General features: G+C 42.3%; 1 protein-coding gene across 2 annotated transcripts in view; it reads right to left on the reverse strand.

The window, feature by feature from the left end:
• Positions 1-9698: 9698 nt before the first annotated feature.
• Positions 9699-26056, reverse strand: part of Slc25a24 (solute carrier family 25 member 24) — a 34600-nt gene continuing 18242 nt past the window's right edge. For both annotated transcript variants that reach the window (XM_040752020.1, XM_040752021.1), the window contains exons 4-10: positions 23710-23821; positions 21573-21731; positions 19771-19917; positions 18342-18449; positions 16467-16634; positions 13245-13395; positions 9699-11766 (exon numbers count right to left, since the gene is read on the reverse strand). In XM_040752020.1, coding sequence (XP_040607954.1) covers positions 11582-11766; positions 13245-13395; positions 16467-16634; positions 18342-18449; positions 19771-19917; positions 21573-21731; positions 23710-23821 — 1030 coding nt within the window. In that variant the 3' untranslated portion in view covers positions 9699-11581. The remainder of the gene's footprint in view (positions 11767-13244; positions 13396-16466; positions 16635-18341; positions 18450-19770; positions 19918-21572; positions 21732-23709; positions 23822-26056) is intronic.

Consider the following 26056-nt stretch of genomic DNA (forward strand, 5'->3'; position numbering starts at 1 on the left):
ATGCCAGCCCATTTGGTGTGTCTTTCCTACTCAGTCCCCATAGCTGGCACGTCGCATCTATGAGCCACAGCATTAAAGTCATGAGGGGTGTGTCGGCTGATCTAATGAGGAGCAAAAGGAAGGCACAGCATCTCAGCCCGCCACACCCTGCAGCCATGCTCCAATGCAGAAGTCATGCATTCTCTTCTTTCACTTACTCATTCAATACCTATTTGTCAGACAGAAATAATGCACCAAGGAATGCGCTTGGCACACTGAGGACACCGATACAAGAGAGGGAAATATGGAAGTTGCTTTCTCTCTGCCCTACCTCCAACCATCCCCCTCTCTCTAGGGAAGAAGTGACGGGCCATGTGGTTCCCTCTGACTAAACTCCACCTGCAATTCTTTTGGAAAATATTCCTGTGAGCATGGCATGTAACTGATCAAAATTTGTTGTTTCAATTTTATTTTATTTTAGATTACATATATGTATATTGTGCAGATGAGTATGTACGAATGAGTACTAGTGCCTTTGGAAGCCAGAAGAGAAGGTCAAATCCCCGGGAGCTGAAGTTACACCAGATTGTGCACTATAGAACATGGCTGTTGGGAACTGAACTCAGGTCCTCTACAAGAATACTATGAGCTCTTAACCACTGAGCCATCCATGCAGCCCCTTTGTCCATCATTTAATCAAAGCTGTTACCATTGCCCCAAGTGAACATCTCAGTACAACTGTGATTTTCTAGAATATACACTTTCATGCCTCCTTGTTTTTATATATGCTGTCTCCTCTGTCTGGAAACCTTCACATAGCTTCTGTGTACAATGGCATTCTCTTCTTCTTTAAAAGACAAAGCAGAATGCCCATCTCTCTCATGATGCCTCCTTCACACCCCCTGCATCCTGTTCCCAGAGCCCATCAACATATATTAGCTATCATCACTTTATATTTAATTAGTCTTTTTTCCTGTCGGCCTTCCCACAAGATGATCTCTAAGAACAAACCAATGTGATACTTAACTCTGTGTATTCTGGTCCCTTGAGAACCTCTGAACATTGTTATTGGTACCATGAATACTTGCTACAATGTGTCCACAGCAACACTGAGGATTTTCTGGGTTGATGTCTTCTTTGCCTCTCCTCACTTTTTAGCCTATTTATGGACCTCAAATGGAAAAGAAAAAACCTGACCTCTTTTCTCATCCCTCAGGCTCCTCTTTATTAAGTTGAAACTGAAAATACTAAGCCACAGAAAGACGTTTTGTCCAGATTCCTCCTCCGGTGCATTTAAATAAAGAGGCCAGATTTCTTTTCATAAAATTTGATTCATTGTTTCATAACGGATAAAGATTAACTTTAGGGAAACAGTATATACACCAGAGTTAACTCAATGACTAGTGAAATACTACATAACCATTTAATTGGTTATTCTTCGTTTAAAAGGCACAACCTCTGTGTTCTGCAATGTTGAATCTCCTTTCATTTTTTCTGAGCATGTCATTGTACAGTGATTTCTACACAGCCCTCTTTGAAAACCATGCCTTCCGCTCATCCTATTCCTGTCATTTGAAAAGAGCCATGCCCACCCACATCAGACTTCATTGAGATTGAGTTAAAGTCGACCAAGAAATATAGGTCATCACTCTGCCTCCAGGATACTCAGAGGTTCCGGCTGCTTGCCCAGCCCACTATGTCTCCACTTGTTCTTGAGATTCCCCCCTGCTCTCCTGTTTGGACCTGCGTATGGCCCCTCTGCTCCCCTGGGAGCATGGGGGACTCACCAACAGCTGACCCAAGTGTTCTTCTGGGAGGGATATTCGGAGCTGCCTCTTGCTCACCCGATGCCAGCTGGCCACCAGTGTTCTGCTTCGAACCACAGAAAACCACCCTGGGAACACAGCCTTAAGAAGCCCAGACCTAGAAGGAGAGGGGGCTGATGGGATGCCATGCTACCTCACATTCCTGGTTTAAGTAGTCCCTCACGTGTTCCAACTCTCCTTCGTCAGCTTTTTGTTTTGTTTTCATCAAGCCTTTGCCTCTTAACAGTCTGCACAGTGTACCTCCTATATTCTAATATTTGTCTTCTGTGGCAACACATCTTCCCAACACAAAGCGGAAGGTGGTATGTGGCCGCCCCTCCCCCATGTGCCCACTCTTCTTTTAGCCCATTAGCCCACAGGTACCCTCCTTTAAAACTCTTGCTCCAACAGAGGTTCTGCCATCTAACTGCGCATTGCCCTGCTGTCAACATCAAATTACCCATCCACTTCCTCACCTTCAATGAAGATGTTAGATGCCTGGATCAATAGGCAGACACTGCTAGATTGCGGCAAAGGGTGTAGCTCGACGGTAGAGTACTTACGTACTATTCACAGAGCTCTGAGTTACATCCCTAAGAATACCACTCCTCTAAAACGCCTTCATCCCAAACCATTTTTCTGTTAAATTTATATCTCAAACTCTCCGCCTGACCCAACTCTTTCCTTCCAATTTACCTGCCAACTGTGACCACTATCCTTGTTCTTATGTTCTTTAGGACCTCCGATTCATGGGCCTACACACTTTTGAATGTGTGTCTACTAGTTTCCCCTCTCTCTACTCTGATTCACTGGGCCACACTTCATACTCTCTCCCCAGAGTTATAATATCCTTTCCTCTCTGGCTTTCCCATCACACACCCAGTGAAACCCTGGGTGAACCCATCACATGCTCTTTTTGTGCAGAAAATCTTACTCGCCCACTCCTCCCATCTTCTCCTGGTGTCCTCCACGAGGTGCTAGACAAGGGTTGCTCTCTAACCTCACCTGGACGGGGCAATGCCTCACCTGCTAGCTGCCCCTCTTCACCTAACTCCTTCTTCCTCCCCTCTCTCACACTCTACTAGAGACCAGTCTTCACCCTTACCCCCTACCTCTACTCACTCCTTAGGTTATCATCTGACATCATGGCTTTAAATAGCATCCAGATGCTCATGACTGCTGGCCTGAAATTTTTGACCTGAATGTCTAATGATTTTCACTTTCTTTTTTTTTTTTTTTTTTTTTTTTTAGTGCCTAACACTGATTGCATAAGAACCACCTGGAAGTGGTATTTAAAAGAAGGAGGAGGAGGAGGAGGAGAATGAGGAGAAGAATGAGGAGTAGGAGAATGAGGAGTAGTAGGAGGAAGACAAGGATGAGGATGAGGAGGAAGAAGAAAAGTAAAAAAGCTAGCTTTGTAGCTCAGGTTGGTTTCAACCTCTCAGTATTCTTATTTAAGTCTCAAGGTTTCCTATATTCAAAAGCCAATTCTCCAGCTCTCTGCTCTCACCGCCTTGTTATTCATACTTTATCACTCTTTCTTGGGCCAAAAGCCTAGAGTCATCCTTAACCCAACAATTTCTCATCTCTATCTAACCAATCTGCTCTGTCTAGAAAAGCGCTGGAAAGGCCGTGCTTCATTTACATTTGTTTGATCCAAGCTACTAATATGTGTACACAGTAGTCAGATTGAAAACAATTTGCCAGGATCCTCACCCTAGACTAAACACTGTCATGGCCAGTGAGGACCAGGCTGTGACCCAGCCCCAGCAGCTGTGATTCCAGCTCAAGGATGAGTATAGACTCCAGCTGGGTGTGGTGCTACTTGCCAATAATCACGGAACTTTGGAGACGGGTGCTGGAACTGAAGGGCTGAGCACTTGGTAGAGTATTTGACGGGGTGTTTGAGCATTTCCACCAGCCGAGGCTACTTAGCTAGACATTGTCGCTGCGGTTGTTGTTTTGAAAGTCACTCCAGGTAGTTCTCATGTGGTCAAGTTTTCAAGCCACTGTGTTAAGGATGTAAAAATATTTTTAAGTAAAAATAATTAGTATTAATCAACATTTAAATGCTAAGCAGATTTGGGTATCATACACAAAGACAATATCCGCAAAATTAAAATAAATAATAATTAAAAATGTGATGCTGTGTAAATGTGCCTTAGCCTCTTTGCATCATCACTTTAATCTTTGTTAATCTTTGACTTCTCAGTTTGATTACAATCTTTTATGACATTTAGATGTTGTTTTTTGTTTGTTTGTTTGTTTGGTTTTTTTTTTTGCTTAAACTGTCTTTCTACTACAGATCACCCAATTTCAGCACACATTCTTTTGTGTATTTCTATTTCCAGTGCAGTTTTTTTTCTGTGAAATGAAACTGAAAACATGGTCACCGCTGACAGGTTAAGGATTGAACAAGGCCGGGTTATTTGGGGGCTTTTTGTTTTTTTTGTTTTGTTTTTTCCAGACAGGGTTTCTCTGTGGCTTTGGAGGCAGTCTTGAAACTAGCTCTTGTAGACCAGGCTGATCTCAAACTCACAGAGATCCGCCTGCCTCTGCCTCCTGAGTGCTGAGATTAAAGGCGTGCGCCACCAATGCCCGGCTGAACAAGGCAGGTTTTCTCACCTTGACTTTCATCCTGAATTTTCCTAGCATTTATTTTCCTCCAGAGGTATTCGGGCTGTAGCACTTTTATGAGGAGGTCGCTTTGAAAGTTGTAATAGTTAGTTGACAAGCGGAAAGAGACATTTGGGAAGTAAAGAATGGCAGCTACAATGTGAGGTGCACTCTCACCCTGAACTCTTGGGGAAGGGTCTGGGCCCTGCCCTATATGAAATGACAGACTATGCACACCCCCATGGAGGGCCTCACCCTCCCTGGGGAAATGAGGGGATAACGGGGGGGGGGTTGGGGGGAGGGCACGGGAGGAGGGGAGGGAATGGGAGAGGGACCTGGAACTGACTTGTGAAGCAACCTTGTGTCTTATCTAAATTTAAACTGGAAAATAAAATTAAAAAAAAAAAAGAATGGCAGCTGAACCTGGCACAGTGGCTGACATTTTTAATTCTAGCACTTGAGAGACTGAGCCGGAGGATGGAGAGTTCAAGGCCAGCCTGATCCCCGTAGTGAAACCTTGTCTCAAAGAAAGAGAAAGAGAAAAAACAAAAAGAAAAGCAAAGATTGGTGTTGGGTGTGTAGCTCAGTGATACAGTGCTTGCCTGATAGGCACAGACGTAGGTCTAAGCCCCAGTCCTTAAAAATAAAAGTCAAAAATGCCAGGAGGCTAAGAGGAAGGAGGAAGTGACGGGCAAGTATCTGCACCCTTTCTCCATCCCTGTCTTTGGAAGGGAGTTGAGTAAGAAACCCACAGGTGATCAACCAGATGAGTGCCAAATACACCATCATATCGTAGCCTGACTTTTCCTTTCCACATCCTAATTTCTATGTTGTTTCCCCCTCTGATCAAAACTTCTATGTGGTGGTTGCTAAGGGGTTCATTGACTATTTGTTATTTTTATTTATTGCTATTGTCTTGTTTTGAGATGGGGTCCCCCATATCACGGGCTGCCCTCAAACTTGCTCTGTAGCCAAAAGCGTCTCCCATTCTTAAGTACTGGGATTACAGCCCTCTCCTTCCACACCTAGCTACCAGAATTTCTATTTCTACTTGTTTCTTGAGCCAAAAGGAATTCTAGGCTACTCCCGTGATGCAGTTCCAGTGGTGTGACTTTCCTACTGAATTCTTCCTTCAAGCTTGCTACAAAGCAAGCATCTGTTCATGAGAAACTTCTTTATTATTTCTCTGATGGGGAGGACCAAGAGCATGTGGGTGACGGTGTGTGTGTGTGTGTGTGTGTGTGTGTGTGTGTGTGTGTGTGGTGTGTATGTACATGCCTATGGAAGCCAGAAGTTAACAATGGGCATCTCCCTCAATCGTTCGACACCTTAGTTTGCTGAACCTGGAGATTAAGGATTCAGCTGAACCCCCAGCAAGCCCCAGGGATCTATCTGTCTCTGACACTGAGGTTGCAGATGCATGAAGCTGTACCGCAATGCTCAAGATCCGAACTCAGGCTCCATGCTTGCACAGTAGGCACTTTACCATGAGACATACTCCAACCCCTCAATTTTTATTTCTTTTAAAACATATCAACCAAGAGCACTCCACAAAAATCAATGAAGACAATGCCTACAGGGGAAAAATGTTTTTAAAAGGGGGAAGAGGATCGGGGATAGGAGAAAACTAAATTTTCGGAGTATTTTATTAATTGTTTATTTTATTTCTATTTCCACATTTGGATCATTAGCTCGAGTTACAATGACACTTCTCAAATGATTTTGAGAAATGAAAAAAATATTTACCCACAGAAATATTTTCCACGCTTGTGAACATGTGCCTAGGGCTTGCTACATCAGCAGGCTTGTTTGTTCTCTCAAACATGTATAATTTCACTTTTAAAATACATTTTCTGGTTTTGGAAAAATGTGTTTAAAAGCAGGAACAAGCCCTTCTCTTCAGTGGAGTACATGAAAGGCTTCTCTGTTGCCTCCTCTCCTGGAATGGTAACAGGCTGACCCTAATTTCACTCCTCTAAATAGAGGACCGGTGGTTTGAGCAGGAAATCTAAATCTGGCCTCCAAGGTAGCCCAGTGATTTTCCAGGTCAAGGCAAAGGGAGAAAGCAAAGCTGGAAGGCTTGGGAGTCCTCTTCCAGATACCAACATGCCCAGCGCTCGATGGGAGAGGTCTGCCACCTAGTGGAATATAGCGGCCACTGATGCTACTTGTATTCCTTTCTGGCCTCAAAAAGTAACTGTGTGGAAAAACCACATTGGACACCATGAATGTGTACAGTGACTGTGTGTTATTTAAAAATAACAAGTTTAAAAAGTAAGTGTTTCTACAGACAAATCTAACAAAGTTTCATGGTTCAAAGTTTCTGTTAATGCCGGGTAGATTAATAGAACAAATAGTACTCCACCAAGTGGTGGCTGGCATTCAGAGCCAAGAAACAAAATGTTCCTTTTTACAAAGGGAAACTGCGCACTGCTACCACATAGAAGAAGTTGCCTCGTAAAGTAGTGTCGTGCAAAGTGGAGTGTTTTCATTTAACAACCCTCTCCTTTGACAGAGACCTGTGTATCCTGGGTGCTATTTTCCTGTACAATGAGTGGGAAGTATACTTAGCCTATGTCCCAATGATGAAAGTCACACAGCATGCTGTAAGCTCCCATGCAAGTAGCATTTTCTAACTTGCCATGTGTGTGCAGTAAGTAGTTCCTATTGTCTTTTGGAAATAACTGATGAGGTCAGAGCTACAGAGGCTGGGTCATATGACTATTCATGCTGTCTTCTTTTTCATTTCATGTGTTGCATTTCTCAGGCTATACTAAATACTTGCTATTGATTTCTATTAAAGGGGTACAGGCAGCAGAAATATTCAATAGCATAGCCCGGACCTACCCCTTCCCAACTGTAGGCTCACCTTCCAGTTGCACCTCTAATAGATGGACTGTGGGCAGGGGTGCCTTTTCCCTCTCTTGGCTTCTCCTGAGGACTGTCTGTTGAAAGCTGTCTGCTGTGAAACCACACTGCCACGTATCAGTGATACTTGGATGTTCAGTGAATAAAAGAATCTGTTGTTGTTAAGCAAATGTAAGTAACCATCCCTCTGGGTACACAACTTCATGCCACATATGACACCAGAAGCTTCATCCTGAGGCAGAGAGCCCCAAACTAGAGGCAGTTTGAGATTTAGTCTCTCTATACTTTCCCTTGTATCTCATCTCCAGCCACGAGTTAGCATCTCCTTCCCTGTGATGCTTAAATGTGGAAAGGGAAGTCGTTTTCACTGAAAGGCTCTTCTGCCTTTGGGAACACCCACATTGCCTGTAGAGTAGATTTCGGGGTCCTAGAGAAATGAGCAGAGCTCTCTCAGCATCCTAGAAGAAACAGGTGAACCCAGGGGGTGGAGATGAGATGGAGACTGCCAGGTTCCAGTCCTTTGTCGTCCCACTAAGCCCGTCCCAGGCATGGCACAGTGGTTAGAAGCAGGTACATGAAGACAGATATAAAAGGTCTCTTGACATTGACTGCTGGGGAGACTGATTATTGTCTGAAGAGGCCAAGATTCCCATATCACTGCCTGGTCATTAAGTGATGTGGGGATTTCCTGACAGATTTAAGTCACTTGAATGACAATGTCACACACTAAGATTCATGGGAGCACCTGCTTCAAGATGACAGACTGGCTGGGGGAATGCATGTCTGCTGGGGACATAGCCCTGAGCCATGGCTGTGCCTGTCTTGTAGAGCCTATGTGAAGAGATTAGGATAAGCTCATTGGAAGACATGTCCAGGGAATATGCAGAGTCTGTGACAGGCTGAGTTTGAAGGTTACTTCAGAATGCATCAAAATCCCTGAACAGTTCCATTCCAGCCCTGCCCTCAGGAGTGACAAAATCAGGAGTGACAAAATAAACCCAGTTGTTTTTGTATTGTTGTCTTTGTGGAAGCCAATTCAAAACAGGACAACAGCAAATTTAGAGAAAGCAAAGGAAGCGGTTGTTTCCAATACTGCTAACTTTGTGTGAAGGGCAGATACAAAGGTGAGGAAACTGTATAGCACCACAGGCATTCTAACTTTGAAAGTCTCTGTGATCCTCAGGGGGAAACGTAGATTTCAATGTCTCTAAACTAATTCTCTTTAAAATTTTACGTTCTTCCTGGAGATGGAGAGGTTACCCAGGGAATGGGCTGACAGCAGTGTGGGGTCAGGGGGACTAGTCTACCTGTAATGGAAATGCTCATTCAAAACAGGCTCCCACCCACTGTTTCCAATAAGGAAACCCCAGAGTAAAGACGTTTGGATCTTGTTTAGGGAACATCACCAAGGAGCTGCTGCTATTGTGGAACCAGGAAGCAGGAAAGGAGAACTGAGTAGCTAAAAGCCTTCCTGCAACCCTCTCCACATCTTCCATGACTACCCTCCAACCATCTCACTTCCTACAACTATGTGCACTGGCCTGACCTCCTTCATATCCATCTCTCCACATCTTCCATGACTACCCTCCAACCATCTCACTTCCTACAACCATGTGCACTAGCCTGGCCTCCTTCATATCCATCTTTTCCTGTGGCCACTGCCCCCCACCTGTATGCTCTACCCAACATTAGCAAGGCTTGTGCCCGTCCGTCTCTATGTTCCTGTTTCATTTTTATGAATCATATTCTATACTATGTTTAATTTGCATTAGAAAATTTCTTAATCACTTATCCGTAAACTTTCTTGTGTTTTGTTTCACACAATTTCAAGGTAAAAACACCACCCACCAAGATGTGCCATGCTAATCCTGCAACCTTGGAGTCTTCTTGGTACTGGAAACCCCTGGGCCATAATCCTCACTCATAAATGTAGATTCTGGGTACCACATGAAGCATGTCTTGTGCCCCAAATGCATGATACCACAACTGCTCAGGGAAGGCAAAAGATTGAGAAAGACTCTACAGAGCCAGCTGTGAAAAGAATGTTTGAACAATGGTATAAATGTATGACAACAAAAAATGTATTATTTATAAATTCTTTTCAAATGAGTGTCCTTATTCTGTCAACTGTCTGCTAAGAATCATGGAAGATGGAAGTCTCCATTCAGAGACTGCCCATATCAACAGGTCTGTGGGTGCCTCTGTGGGCGTGTCTGTGGGCGTGTCTGTGGGAGGGTCTGAGTGGTTGTCTTTGCTGTCAGTTGTAGGAAGGAACAGCCCACATAGTTCCTGCTTCTGCCTTGTCCTGATCTCTCAATGGCAGACTGTATCCAGCAAGGGGAAATAACCCTTTCCTCCATACATTGCTTTTATTCAGAGTGTTTTGTCACAGCAACAGACAGGAAGCCAGGACAATTAGGAAACAAGTCATTTTAGAAACAGACATATACCTTTAATACACATTAGCAGTAACTGTGTAGCACTGTCAGAAATAAGCTGTCTTCAGCAAGAGGCATTTTTCCCCAAAAGATACAAGGTGCACACATAAATCAGTCATACTTTACACATGTTCAATGTGGGGAGGACATTTTAATGTCATAATGAACTATGAATATCTTCATAGTTTTCATCAGCTTGAAATTCCAAAAAACATTAAAAGAATTATTTATTTCCATAATCATTATGAGTAAAAAGGAATTGTCATTCTATGTATTACTCAAAAGTACCATAACCCTGAAGACAAAGGAAAGTCCATTCCTTTCCTTACATAGTATAAAAATACTGAGACAAGAGCAGGCATCAGTAATACAAACCAAACTATATTTTAGAATGAGTTTCATAAACACAAGTTCATCTTTTCTCTTCGGTTCAAAAAATAAAAGAGGTAGGCTAAAGTCAATGATTCCCATTTCACTAGATTTTTTTCGAAAGTAATTATAACAAATTACAAGAAACCAAATGAGTATATAAGCTAAATCTTAAAATGTTAAGAGTATATATGGTTTTTTGAGACAGGGTCTCACTGTGTAGCACTGGCTGTCCTGGAACTCACTATGTAGACCAGGCTGGCCTTGAATTCAGAGATCCACCTGCCTCTTCCTCCCAAGTGCTGGGACTAAGGGCATGTGCCACCACTGCCCAGCTAAGACTATCAAATATCTTCTTATAGAAGAAATAAGAATCTCTCTAAGTTCTAATAAAATATAATTTACTACAAAATCATCTTTAGTAAAAAAAAGTTAAGCGTTGTCGATATTACAAATTTCTTGCCATCTTCCTAAATCTTGAGGCAAGTGACAATGTGGGTGGCTGTGTATGTTCCCAGACTGAGCCTCTCATTCACACACAGAAGGTGAACATGCACTACAGGCCAACGGTGCTGGTGCTTTGTGTCACCCCACTGAGAAGCACAGCTTCGAAGGACTTCAACCGTGAGAGTGAAGTGAGGGTGTCATTTACCTGAAATTAACACTCAAGTCATGAAAAGAGCAGTCTCAGATCTCTAAGAAGGTCCTGGGAGCCTTCCTGATTAAGAGAATTTGATTCAGAGATTAAACATTAAAAAAAGAACAAAACCAGGACACTCTCTGGGAAATGGTACAAGTCAACAGTTCTGTTCACTGATGATTTTTAAAAGCAATGGCAGAATAAATAGGATTTACCAAATAACTCGTATCGATAGTTTAACAACCTGACAATCAACGTCTAAAATTGGGACCAAAGAGCAATGCAAGTAGCACAGAAGAGGACCCACTGAGGTGAACAGTGTCTCACTGCTCCTCCACGTGCAAACCTTGTCACTATAATTCATCCCTACTCTGCTTACAGATGAGGATATAAACTGTGAAAGACTGATTTTAAATACAGTGGTTTTCCCCCACTAATATTCCTGTTTGTATAGATGTTTTACATCTATAAAAACATGCAAAATATATAGAACAATTTAAGTTCCAAGGCTTTCTAATCATTTTGGTTTTGTTTTTTTGTTTTTTTTAATTGGGTATAAACAAATTGACATAAACCTGAACCAATCGGAACAAAGATCAGTGATTTATAATTCTACCACACAAAATGATTTCAGCTTAAACAAGCACATTTTCAGATTTAGGGTGCAAGGCACGGTTCTTTATCAGCAAATATAAAGTACAATTTTGTGGCTCCTTCAACACTTATTGAAACTGTGATTTTGGAACATTACTGAAGATATAAAACTAAGCCCAAATGCTTGCAGTGATTCTGAGTGTCTCTCTTCCCAGATGTCACTGGAGAGTGCTGACAGCTTTGGTTATTGTGGAAAAGAAGGCTCGGGTGTGTCACTTCTGAGCAACTCCTAGAGTCTGCTTCATATTTTCATATACCACATAGCTGATGCCAACAGCGGGGAGCACCTTCATGAAGTTTGGGGTGATTCCTCTGTAGAGGCCTGACACTCCTTCTTTAGAGACTATTCGCTGGAAAAGGCCAACCATGTTCAGCTGTGGGGCCCCGTCCACCATGGCTAGCAAACAGAAAAACAAGCCAACAAAAAAGATAAATACAAGTGCAGGAACCAGGCTCATCCAATATTCAAGCATGCCTCATTATTACAACAGACAATCGGGGGTTCAGAATGGCGTCTAGAATACAATGGACTGGTAAAAGTAATTCCGAAGGCAGCCCTCTTGGCTCAGTGCCTGCCAGTGAGTTACAATGACAGCCGCACTTTATGAATTGCTGTTCTAGGTACTAGGTTAATTATTTTCCATGCTAGCCCTTTGGGATAAATATGTACATTTCATAGTTGAGGAATTAAAAACTTGAAAAGATAGTGAACGTTGTCCTGAAACCCTAGTTAGCGTAACAAAACCAAGGAGCTGTGGTTGATACACAAGGCCAAGGCTGGAGCTGAGGGGGGTGGGGGATGTCACTGAGCAGCAGAGTAAATCCCCGAGTGGGTCTGAACTCCAGCTCCCAACTCCAGAGTCCGTTCTCTATCAAACATATAACCTTCTGGACATTTCTTAACTGTTTTTGCCTGTTAGCCATTTATCAAATGTGGGGGAGTGATGTTAGTATCACGCTCCCAAAGTGATCACAGGGGCTAAATGAGAGACTATACACATTCAGTTTGCTATTTAGTTTGATATTTTGCATTCCTCTCTGCAGCCATGATACCTCTCGGCTCCCCAAATATGCCACTCTGCAGGCCTGTTCCCAGCTAGCTCCCCCTGCATTCCTAGGCTTCATCTGGAGTTAGGCTAGACCTCATGCCATGAGTTGTTCTAAAGCGCCATCTTCTGGTTGGATCCATGTATTTTTTCACTCTACAGTGAGCAGATTCACACCCTACTTGCTGCATTCTCTAACTCTAGCACCCATCCGACAGACAGTGTGTCTGGTCCCAGTGATGGCTCAGAAGTGTGTTGACAAGTGACTGACTGCCTGGTTGAAGGAGAGGTTGCGAGTGGAACCACAGATGCCAGTTCTCATTCATAAGAGAAAGCACCGTAGATGAAGGAGACCAATGAAAAAGACAAACAGAAAGGAAAGACAAAGAGTATTCCATGTTTTCAAAGAGTAGGCGCCAATAAATGTCAGGAAACAGCAAGATGACAGTAGTCACTGGGTGACAGGAAAGTCAGGGTAGTGCGCCCTAGGAGCAAAGGGTTCGGTGCCAAGATTAGGGTCTGAACAGGACCAATAAACAATCCAGCCACTACATACTTTGAGAGTTTAGCAAATGCTAAATTCTTTACACATATTCCCTGTCTTTCGTCCCTATTCATGGAAGACAAAATGGGGGTTAGGGGGAGACATGGGGCAAAGACCTAAGCTCAAATCTGCTAGATGTCAACCTTATGCTCCTAAGACATGAATTATTTCTATAAAGGGGAAGCAATAACACACACACACACACACACACACACACACACACACACACAGATCCATGTGAGTGACATCAAGTGTCACCACAGCCATCCTGGAACCCAGACCCACCTTGTGCCTGCATGCGTGTCCTCACCAAAGCCAGGGGGTAACTGGCCAGCTGCCCACAGGTGCTGGACAGAGCCCCACAGCCCAGCAGTACCACCACTCCAGGGTTGACAGAGTCCTTTGCAAAGTTATCCAGCCAATAAGACTTCAAAAGCTGCCCCGGAAACAAAGAAAACAATCAACAAAGGAGATACTCAGCCATCGTTCATGCAACATAAACATCTTCAGGGCTGTTTTGTGTAGTCAACTCTTTAAAAGCAAAATATTTCAAGCATAAAATAAATATGCTAATACATAAATAAAAAAAACCCATGTACCTAATTGTGCTGGTTCGAAAGAGAATGCCCCTGTGGTGGTTTGAATTCATATGGCCCCCATAAACTCATGTGTTGGAATTCTTGGCCTATAGATAATAGCACTGTTGGGAGGTGTGGCCTTGGAGTAGCTGTGGTCTCGCTGGAGGAAGTGTGTCACTTCAGGGGTGGACTTTGAGATTTCAGAAGTTCAAATTTGTCTCCTACTGCCTGTGGATCAAACGCAGAACTCCTAGGTTTTTCTCCAAGACCATGTCTGCCTGCATGCCACCATGCTTCTCACCATGATGATAATGGACTAAACCTCTGAAAGTGTAAGCCAGCCTCAAAGATGTTTTCCTTTATAAGAGTTGCTGTGGTTATGGTGTCTTCACAGCAATAGAAATCATTACCAAGACATTACCACCATAGGCTTATAAGTTTGAATACTCGGTCCCAGTTGGTGGAATTGTCTGGGAGAAGATGTGTCACTGGGCGGGGGAGGGACTTTGAGGTTTAGACCCATTCCCATTATGTCTCTCTGACTCTTACTTGTGGATAAGGGTGTAAACTCTCAGTTACTGCTTAGCACCAAGCATGCCTACCTGCTGCCATTATCTTGACCATGTGGAAATGAACTCATCCTCTAAAATGTAAGCCCCCCCAAAATTTTTCTTTTATAGGTTGCCTAGGTCATGACATCTTATCAGAACAATAAAAAAGCAACTAAGCAGCCACTTTGGAAATCAGTATGGAGATTCCTCAGGAAAATGGGAATCAATATACCACAAGACTCAGCAATTCCACTCTTAGGCATATACCAAAAAGATGCACATTCATACAACAAGGATGTCTGCTCCACTATGTTCACAGCAGCATTACTTGTAATAGCCAGAACCTGGAAGTGTAGGAGTGAGCCTAGATGCCCCTTAACTGAAGAGTAGATAGAGAAAATGTGGTACATTTACACAATGGAGTACTATTCAGAGGAAAAAAAAAACCAAAGGAATCTTGAAATTTGCAGGCAAATGGATGGCACTATAAGAAACCATACTGAGTGAGGTAATCCAGTCACAAAAAGAGAAACATAGTATGTACTCACTCATTTATGGATTTTAGACATGAATCAGGGGAGTGCCAGCACACAATCCCACTGCCAGAGAGTCTAGGAAACAGAACCTTCATCCAGAGACTGATGAAAGCAGAGGCAGACACCCACTGTTAAACACTGAACTGAACTCCTAGAATCCAGTGTCAGAAAGAGAGAACTGATGGGCAAAGGAGTTAAGCGTGGGCTGGTTTAACCCACAGAAACAGTTGACCTGAACAAGGGGGAGCTCTTGGACTCCAGATTGATGGCTGTGTGGAAAGCATGGAACTGACCTAGACCCCCTGAATGTGGGTGTGAGTGAGGAGGCCTAGGTACTCTATGGGGCCTTGGGTAGCATTTATCCCTGACTTACAAATAGACTTTGAGTGCCCATCCCACAATATGGGAGGCTCTCTCAGCTGGGACTCTTGGGGGAGGGCCTAGGCCCTGCCCTGGATGAAATGACAGTTACTGGAGATCCACCATGAAGGACCTCACCCTCCTTGGGAATCAGAGTGGAGATTGGGTGGGGGACAAGAGGTACCTGGTGGGGAGAGCAGGGAAGGAGGGGAGAGAGAGGGAGCTGGGATTGACATGTGAAACAAGATTGTTTCTAACCTAACTAAAACAAACAAAAAAAGTAACTAAGACTCTAGCTTAATTTTTTATTTATTTTTTGCTTTTGTTTGTTTTTTGGAATTGTAGTTCTCAATGGAAAACTTGAGGTCTGAGAGGAAGTAGGATGTTATATTCCAAGTACTAAGACAACAAAAGGACCCTGTTAACCAAGAACAGTATATTGACAAAACTGCCTTTTGAATATAAAGGAGAAAGTAAGAGCTCCACCAATAAATAAAACTGAGAGAATGTTCCACCATTAGACCTGAAAGAGATGACAAAAGGAATCCTTCAATCTGAAACAAGAGAGCAATAAGCTAAGCAGCAACCCAAAACATGAAAAGTCCATGGTAATAGTGACTAAAGAGAAAATTATAGCCTATGGTGTTGTAAATAACTTGAAATCTGGTATGGAATTCAAAAATAAAAGATGACAATTCATTGTAAAACCATGTTGGGGGACACACTATGAAAAGATGACTTTTGATGACGTTTGTTATCAAAACAGAGCAGGGATGGCCAGGGGTGAAGGAGTGGTCTTTATACACAATTCTGATTGACTTGAGATAGGTCGTTGCAATGTCAAGATGATTTGTAGGAGGAGTTTAGGAGTGCTCCCTATGTTTCTATTTTATGTGAAGAGTTCAAGAACCAGCAGCAGGGCTGGGCGTTGGTGGCGCATGCCTTTAATCCCAGCACTCGGGAGGCAGAGGCAAGCGGATCTCTGTGAGTACGAGGACGGGCTGGACCGACAGCCTCCTAAACAATACAGAGAAACCCTGTCTCATAAAAACCAAAAACAAACAAACAAAAAAAAAGAACCAGCAGCAATCACTCATCATTGTTACAGAGCTTGCACATAACTGTAAGTGTCCATTATGCACATGGCTGTCAGTGTCACTCTTAGTTCGGTTCAACAGACATCATAGTTGGTTTCTTTACTCCAACATCACCCCAAATATGTGGGTCATGCTTTGAGTCACTGATGCTAAGACACATAGAACAGCAGCATATTCTTCATTAATGAAAGTAAATATGCAAGGAAGTATAATGCAAAAAAAAAAGGCTCAGTACATTTGTGATCTCACAATCAGGGTGCTGGAAAGATCAAAGAACACACCTACGGGCAGTGCAGTCATGAACAGTTCTCTCCCACAGGCAACCAGTTATCCAGCATGCAGACTACCTACACTGCAGACTGGGGCATGCTGTACCCTCACTCACCTCATACACGGCGAGATCGATGCCTGCATAAGGAATGATGCCTAGTAAGTTGGGAACATAGCCTTTGTAAAAAGCCCCAAAGCCTTCCTGCTTCAAAATCTTCTTGGCACAACCGTATATTCCAGAATATTGTCCAGTTTTGGCTACAGCTAGCCGGGTTTTCAGAACCTAGATAACCAAAGAATGCAACACAATATCATTCACATTTAACATCGAACGATTCAAAAATATTGATTTTATGAAGCACTAGCAAATTCTATTTCTAAAGAGAATGTTCAGTCCATTGATAGATTCACTCTCATGCATTACTTCCATTGAGAAGCTAAATTCAGAGCCAGGAAGGGCCAGTTATTTCAAAGACAGTCTGAAAGTCTGAAGGAGGGTTTTGAGAAAAAAAAACCCTGCAGACCAGATAATCTTTTTGATGCCAAAATAAAATTAATTGGCCAGAAAGGTGAATAAAGTGTTGGCATAGGGGCATAGGGGACAATTCCATAGTCTTCAGCTTGGAGCACAGGCTGGGGAGATGAAGGGGCAGGAAGGTGATGGTATTAGTTGAAATGAGGTGTGTTGGGGGTAATATAAAAAAATCTCTGCAGTCTCAGAGGTAGTTCAACCTACAAAGCACTTATGGCAAAAACATATGGACATGAGTTTGACACCCACAAAACCCACTTAAGAAGCCAACCATGGGAGTGGATGCCTGTGACCCCTGGGGAGGTTAGACAGACAGCTCTCTGGTACTTGCTGACCTGTCAGCCTAGCCTATAGCAGTGAACTAAGGCCAGTGACAGACCCAGTCTCAAAATACAAGGTACACAGTGCCTCCTGATAAAAGACACCTGGGGTTGACCTCTGGCCTCCATAGGCACATGTACACACATGTACGCCGTCAGAAACATGCCTGCTCATGCACACACAGGTGCACAAATCTATTGGCATGAGTATCACAAAGAGATTCCAGTTAAAGGTATATTTTGCTTAAGTCTTATAAGCTAATTAAAAACCCTAGTTGTATCCATAAAATTATCCACACATACAATATTAGTTTTGCTGTAAAGCAGGAGTTGGCAAACACTTTTTGCAAAGGACAAACAGTAAATATTTCAGTCTTTGCTAGCCTGAAATACGAGGTCTCTGATATGCATTCTTTGCTTTTCCTTTGCTTTCTTCCTGCCTTTTTTCAGGTGTAACAATTGGTAGCTGAGGCTGAGCTAGCCAGCCCATGCTCCTCTGGAAGGATGTCCAGTCGTTATTACCACCCTACAACCAAAGCCTCAGCTTCCACTACTGGGTGTATGGTATAAAAACTCACTGGAGAGGAATGAGAGCTATAACCCTTATCAACACCGTGGCAGCCAGCCTCTGAGATGGCCCCTAGGGGTCCCGTCCCCAGGGACGCTCTGCTTTGCAGGGTCCCCTCACACACAGTACCAAGGTCAGTCTGTACAGTGAACGTGACAACAGACAGCAGTTTAATCCCACACAATCTCTCTTCTCACTCACATCACACAAACTGTAAAGGAAGCCAGGTTACCATGCTGTGAATATACACAGACCATCTATAAAGGCTTGCTTAAGAGACAGAGGCTTCCAGCCAACAGCCAAAGAGACCTGGCGGCAGCCTCCTGAGTGAGCCTGAGAACAGATCCACCCCAGGTTAGTCTCTAGATGACTGCAGTCCTGGATGACACCTTGATAAAAGGTGATAAAACACTTGGAGCCAGGCAAACCCAGCTGTGCTGCCTCAGATTCCTAATTGCCAGAACTGTGAGATGCTAAAGCCTTGTTTTAAATTGTTAAGTTTGGGTTAACCTAATACACATGCTAGCCAGTTCAAATGCCATCAAGCAGTCAGGCCACAATGGTACTTGCCTCCATGGGATAGATAAAAGTCTGTGCGGTTGCTCCAGCCATGGAACCAGAAACGAACCTCTCAAAGGTTCCTAATTTTTGTCCTTCCTCTGTGAGCAACTTCTTGTACTGTAAAAAGTAAGTTTTAAGATGCACATTAATCTTGGCTTTAGAGTAACTGTGCCCCACTCCCAAATTCTTATATTAAACCCTAACCCCCATTGTGACAGCATTAGGAGATAGGGTCTGTGGGGACAATTGTGGTTAGAAAAGGTTCTGAGGTCTCAGGATAGAACTAGCATCCTTATCAGAAGAGGTTTCAAATTAGTCCATCACACAGCTGGCAATATAGCTCAGTGATCAGCCTGGCACATATAGTAACACTAAGTGCAAATTCCAGCATCATTAAAAAGATGAAGGGGAGAGGAAGGAAGGAGGAAAAGAAAGAAGGAAGGAAGGAAGGAAGGAAGGAAGGAAGGAAGGAAGGAAGGAAGGAAGGAAGGAAGGAAGACTGTTGGAACAGCTAGATTAAGAATCTGACAAATGTTATCAAGTGTGCTGTGTGTGGACTTTCAGATATAATGAGCTTCCTTATATTAAAATAGCAGCATTATTTTTTAATATTTTCCTATCACAAAAGTGGTCAGGCATTCAAATCAGGAAAATCGTTTTCCCCAGAATAGGCTCCACTTAAAGACCCTAGGCCAGCTGCTCTTCTTTATTTCTTAAGTCAAGGAATGAACACCACTAGTCGTGGTCATTTCAAAAGGATGGTACTTCTCAAGGACAATCTCTCCAGAATAGCATTAAACTTACTCAAATAAGAAACTAGGATGTGGAGTTAACTTTAAGGCTCATATAGGCCATGTTGAACAATAATGGTAAAGAAGACAGAAGGAAAAAAATTGCATAGCAACTCCAATGACTCTGTAGAAGCCCAACCTCTAAACCCACTACTGTGTTTCAATCTAGTCAACAGAGAGGGAGGCAAACGCCTTCATTTACTATCTCATACATTCACTCAAGAAACACTGGGCACTTCACCTGTGCTGGGCTCTACCTGGCTGCTGGACCCCTGCCTTCATGGAATTTTCAAGCTAAATGCAATTCCATTCATCTGAACAGTTTTCTTTCCAGGGGTAGGTACTTTTGTAAAACTTAGATTAAGTGTCCTGTGCCCACTAGAATTCAAGACAAGTCAGCTAAAATCAGGCTTTGAGAGGTTACTTAGAAAAGAGGTGGGGGGAAAGCCTCCCTCAATAAAAGGTATATAATCCAAAATCCCAGAATTCAGCTGTGTGGAATCATTGAGTTTACTGAGTTCTAGTCTCCCATAAAGAATTTCCTGGTGGAATTTTAGGAACCAATACCCAAAGCATTGCCTGCTGATCTTTACTGAATCAGTTAGCTAACTTCTTTTGTTACCACTTTCACAGATAATAGCAATTACCTGTTCATAAGCCCAGAACTTAACAGCTGTCTCGGGAGCGATTTTAATGACATTTGTGCCATTTCCTCTCCAAAGAGAACGGATTCCTCCTTCCTTTACCATCTGCCGAAAGCCTCCAAATATATTCATTGATTTGGAACCATGAACCTAAAAATAAAAGCAATGTGTCATGGGATACTTCTGCATATTGTGGAAGCCATTTCTAAAGTAGGTCTGAGCTGAATACAAACACTGGATACCGGATGCTAAAACCTCCAGAGGGCGTCTCTGATGGGCTGTAATGCTCCGCTCATCACACCACATATTCACACCAGGAAAGAAAGGCATTAGGGCTGCACAGGCAGAACAGATCTACATTTGGAACATTCCTGGACTCAGCCCTCTGCACTTCCTTTCCTTGAATAATCTGAACCCTTATTTCTTCCCTGTGATAAACCACGACCATGAGTCTGTACTTTCTGAGACATCTAGTGAAAAATAAAATTAAAGAAGACATTGAAAAGCCCTTCAAATGTGTAGAAACTACAATCTGAACAAACCCACTTCATAGTAACATATGACAAAGGGGAAGATGTGTGCCTACTCAAGCTTTCTCAAAGTCAGTTTACTACTGCACAAAAGAAACAAAAGCATCTATCCTTTTTGTTCAAACAACTTAAAAATAAAAGTGTTGACTACATGGATGTCCAACAATAACAAGCACAACCTTAAAAACATTTTTAAGCAAGTGCAGAAAGAGCACAGGCTGCTCTGACAGGGGGCGCAGGTTTGATTCCCGGTCCATACACAGCAGCTTACAAGCATGTGTAACTCCAGCTTACAATCATGTGTAACTCCAGCTTACAAGCATGTGTAACTCCAGCTTACAACATGTGTAACTCCAGTTTACAACATGTGTAACTCCATCTTACAAGCAAGTATAACTCCAGCTTATAACCATGTGCAACTCCAGCTCCAGGGAATCTGGCACTGCCATTTGGGATCTGTAGACACAGCACAGATCTGTGGGCACAACACACATGTATACATCTGGGCAACACACCCATACATATAAAATAAAATAAAAACCTTTTAAAGCAACTGCTATGTTCTTCTAAATTATTCCAGTATGCCAGTGCTTATATGGGTTAAAGTTTAGAGCCGTCTTTGTTAGATACTCTGAGTCCCGTTATGGAATGGAGGAAACAGTGTCTCAGAAGTCAAAGAACCAAGAGTCTGGAGGTGCAGCTATGTCGTGGCTCATCTATTCGTCTTCACAAAGGAAATTCTAACTCTTACAGCCTCAGTTTCCACATACACAAAATGAAGGCAAACCACCCACTTTACTGAGCTCCTGTGAATATGAACTGGTGAGCACAAATGGATATTTCTTCCTTCTCTTCTCTCCAGGTGACTAGCCCAACGCCAGAGAGTAGCCAGGTCTGTCTAACAACCCAGGTCTTTTCTGCTAACATTACCTCAAGAATCACTTCTGAAATTATATTCTCATCACCAAGATTCTAGACTTGAGAAATCCTCTGCTTTCTCAAGTCATAAAATCAAAGAAAATATGCGTAATTTAATGGGAACCCTGGAATACCAATGAGGTTTGCTTTATTGTTATTTAATTAAACATTTCAAGTCACAGCATACCAATGACTAAGATTTCATTACACACAACTACCAACAATTTACAGTTTAATGCAACAGTACCAGACACTTAGACACGTGCCTAATCTGAGGGTTAATAGTAGCAGAACATAATTTTCTAGGATACGAAGGACCATGGCTGGACATACAGGCTGGTACACTACAGGACTCACCTGCATCATGACCTTGAGGCGATCCAAAGGTGCTGTGCTTGTTCTAGAGACTGCGCCAGCCACGCCTCCTGCCAGCAGCTGCCGCCACCACTGTCCTGATTTTTTCTCATCTTCTGTGAATTCATCCGGAATAGTTAAGCTATCCCCTATGTCAATGCCCTGGTAAAATGGAAAGAGATCCCACAGTTCTTCAGTCCAAAACAGACAAGCCCAGAACTTTCTTTTCGGAGAGGTTACCTTAGGATCAAGGTTCTCCTTTTGGTTCTGACAATGAACCAATCTGAGCACACATTAATGAGCATCTAGCCACACTGAACTGGAAACTCAGTTACAAAGTCACACCTTTGCCTTTTCTTCAGATCAGATGACTTTCATTGGACTGAATATTTACCACATTTAGTTAATCCTTGTCAGTCACTTTTCACAATTCTATAAAACCACACAGTTGGTGACAGTTTTGAAAAACGACTTAGTCAATACTTCAGACACTCTATTTGTCTGGTCTCATGACACTCTGTGCCATGAAATATATATAAATTTAAATATGTAAATTTAAAACTAATCCTTGCACATAAACAGCCCTATACTCATCTACATAGCTTGAGAGCAGTTTTATTATTATGATACTTTAGCAATTTACTTGTCTAAAAGCTGTGGTGGAAATGAGTAGGTCATGGAGCACTTTCTTAGCATGCTCCAGGTCCCAGCACCAAATGCAAAAAAATGACCTTAACATAAAACTTTATGGGCAGGAATGAAAGGTAATGAATGAGCCACACTTTGGTAGTAATGCCCTCTTCTTTATCACCAAGAAAACTGATTTACGATTATACCATCAAATGTTATCAACTATCCCCAAAGACATAATACAAAGTTCATGTAGTGTAAAATTTATACCCATAATTGATTTTATAATGCTCTGTGTAAGCTTAGGCATTGTTACTAGTGACAACGTGAGCCCTAGGTGTATGGCGTGGGAGTCCAAGATACTTCTCTCCAAGTACAAAAGACAAGACCGTGGGCCGAGGGGCGGGAGACCATGCAGAGGGTCCCCAAGGGCTTCAAGGAACAGACTGCACAACAGAACTAATTTGCACACATATATTTTAGCAGAATGTTAATGAAGCGATCGCAATGAAATTTTGTGAAGCATGCACTGGCATGAAATGCCAAGCACATGAGTCAAAATTGTTCTCTAGCATTCAATGAGTAAGGCAGTCCCTTATGACAGCGATAAATCTAGGCAGCCTGACTGAATAAGCAGTTTTGGGAGGGACCCGGGGCCGTGTCATCTTTAGAAATCAGGAAGTGCAGAGATGATTTGGTAATACATGTCTTCTGACTTTGAGACTTCCCTGTGGCAGAAGCATTAAATGTCAATGAAACCCGGGCAGCCTGTTCATCAAGATGGGACTTCTCTCAACTTTTGTGAAAAGCCATGCTTATGTCACCTTGAAGGCTTTAAAGATGCTCTATAAATCTATGCCTAGTAGAACAAACAGAATTCTAGAAGTTAAATGTCTACTGGGAGTCTCTTGGGACTTGGCCACCTTTCCTAGGGTGTTACTGCGTTCTTGGGTGGTAACTGTTGTAAATCAGGGGTCCACGGAGAATAGGTGACTGCTAAGACTGACAGCCTGACAGAACTTCAGTGATGTGGAAAGGTGACCATGTCGCTAGACTAGAGCCAACCTGTCTCAACTACCTTAATCCCCCTTAATGTGTATTTCCTGCCCACCTCTGTGTTTGACCTAACATCCTTGTGACTACTAGGTAAACCCTTTGGAAGGTATGAACAGACCCCTAGGTTCTACCAATCCAAGGGCTAAGATCACACAGCACCTGAAGTCCATAGAGAAATTCCATCTATAAGCCGTCTACCTGATGTTTCCACCAATGTATTTGAAAAGTGTCTTGATTTATGATTTTCTTTGCTGTGTTACTGTAAAAACATCATGAAACCATTTTGATATTAGAACAGTGAATTTAGGCTAACCTGAGTCTATGTTCCCTGGCCAGGGTCCCTCTTTTAGCTACAAAACAAATTATCTCTTGTCCACTTTAAGGTGAAAGCTGTGTTTCCTCCGTCAACACTATACCCGAGACTTAGAGCTACAGATACAGAAAGCAAACTTACAGTAGAGTGCTTCCAGAAACGGATAATTTCCTCGATGTCTGAAACGGGGTTAAATAAAAAGTAATCCCTCCATTCATTCCAATCCACTGTCATTGTCCCGTCAGAGTCGATGCTGAAAGTTTGAACAGATGGCTCAAGAACAAGGCATGAACACAACTAACAACATTGCCCATTTTACAGAATGAAATTTTGTTTCCAGGTTAATATTCTTGTTGAATTTTTAAAACCCATTGGCAGGTTTAAAATGTTCATTAACAGAGCATTCAGTTAGCAGGCGTGAGGCCCTGGATTCCATCCTGAAGAAAAATATACCACTCACAATTATACGTTGCTGGCAGTAGAATCATGTATGTTATGATCCTTTCTGTCTATTCACTATTTGGAGAAAACCATGTCCAAATATTACAGAGAAATCCCCACTACGGACTGCCTTTAGCCCTCTGTCAAACTCAAAGTCACTAGGCTAAAAAACACAAAAACTGGACAATGAAATATTGAGAGGTATGAATGGATGAATTCATGGCACATTTTTCCCTCTCACAAGCTCGGGGAATTTTTTCTTAATATCCTAAGACTGAAACATTGGGGTGTGATTTTTGAAATAGATTCTAAATATGCTGTCAGTCTTCTCCAATTTTTATCAGGATAAGAAAATTAGCAGTGATTCTAAGAAATCAAATTCTTAATGCCTGATTACTTTGAGAAATCCTGGTATCTCTTCAGTTCTAAACCTAGCTCCCTGTCATCTTACATGTGTAAGCAGTAATATAAACTCTGAGGGCTTTTTTTCTTGTTTTGTTTTAACAAGCTTCTTGACAGAAAGCCTGTTCTATAAGATTTCCCTAAGAACAATGCAAAATCATTCCGAGTTTGATTGCATTGTTCAGTACAGATAGCTACTAACGTGACAGCAGCATGTATTGGATTAACATGACTGAAAAAAATATGTTGGTATTTCCTCAAATTTTATTCTATAATTTATGTGACAGTGATGCATTCAGGCATCATACAAAAATAAAATGCAATTTTCAGATACTTATTATGTTTTCAGTCCCATATTCAGCTTCAATGAGCTTATGTGAAATTATACAACTTTTGCTTGCCCCAATGCAAAGATGTCAATGCTCCATATCAGCTAAGAATGCTAATCACTGCTTGTTTAAAATGTATTCTGGAGCCGGGCATTGGTGGTGCACGCCTTTAATCCCAGCACTCAGGAGGCAGAGGCAGGTGGATCTCTGTGAGTTCGAGGCCAGAACGAGTTCCAGGACAGCCTTCAAAATGATACAGAGAAACCCTGTCCCAAAAAAACCAAAAACAAAAAAGAAAAAAAAAAAGAAGCAGGTTGGAAAGATGGCTTTGGGAGTTAAAAGTACTAGCTGTTCTTCCAGAGGCTCTGGGTTCAATCCAGCATCTACATGGCAGCTCCCAATTGTATGTAACTGCCGTTCCAGAGGATCTGATGCCCTGTTCTTGCCTCCATCCATGGGCACTGCATAGACATGGTACATGTGCACGTGCATGAGCACACACACACACCAGCAAATCACCCAAACACATAAAGTAACTTTAAAAACTGTTCAACATAACAAGCCAATAAAGTAATCTATCACATGGTAGAACTAGAACCAAGGACAGAAATCACATCTTCCCAACAGATACAAGAGAAACTTTTGACAAAATTTTACATCTCTCTATGATAAAAGCCCTAAAAAATGCTAGTGGCAGAAGGATCGTATCTCAACATAATAAAAGCTACATGTGACAAACATATAGCCAACTTTATAAAGAATGGCATAAAATGAAAGAACTGCCTCTAAAATCAGGAACAGACCAAGGTGTCTAGTATTTCCACTCTTGTTTAATACAGTGTCTGAAGTTTTAGCAAGAGCAATAAGACAAAAGAAAGAAATCAGAGTTTCCGATCATATGATCCTGTAGTGGTATCTTGTTCCATCAATAGACTAGGAGCATTGGCCACACCTTAGGGCTTGACTTCAGTGCTCCTTTGCTCTCTCTCTTGGGTTGAGCATCCTGAAGGGAGGGGGCTTCATCTCCAAGATCAGAAGACCACGGCTGTAATTTACCATCATTGTGTGTTTCCAAATAAATATCTGTTAATTCTTTACCTGGGTGTTTGTGGATTTCCTTTAACCCACTATCATGACCCTATATTTAAAAGACCCTAAAGATTCTACCAGAAAACTCTTAGGTGTGGTGACACCTTCAATAGATTAGTGAAATACAAAACTGACATGTAAAAACCGGTAGCTTTTCTATAGACCAATAACAAACATATTCAGAAGGAAAACCATCTCATTCACAATAACTGCAAATAAATAAATAC

This window comes from Mesocricetus auratus, unplaced genomic scaffold (assembly GCF_017639785.1).
Source record: "Mesocricetus auratus isolate SY011 unplaced genomic scaffold, BCM_Maur_2.0 Super-Scaffold_100009, whole genome shotgun sequence".
Classification (NCBI taxonomy): Eukaryota; Metazoa; Chordata; class Mammalia; order Rodentia; family Cricetidae; genus Mesocricetus; species Mesocricetus auratus.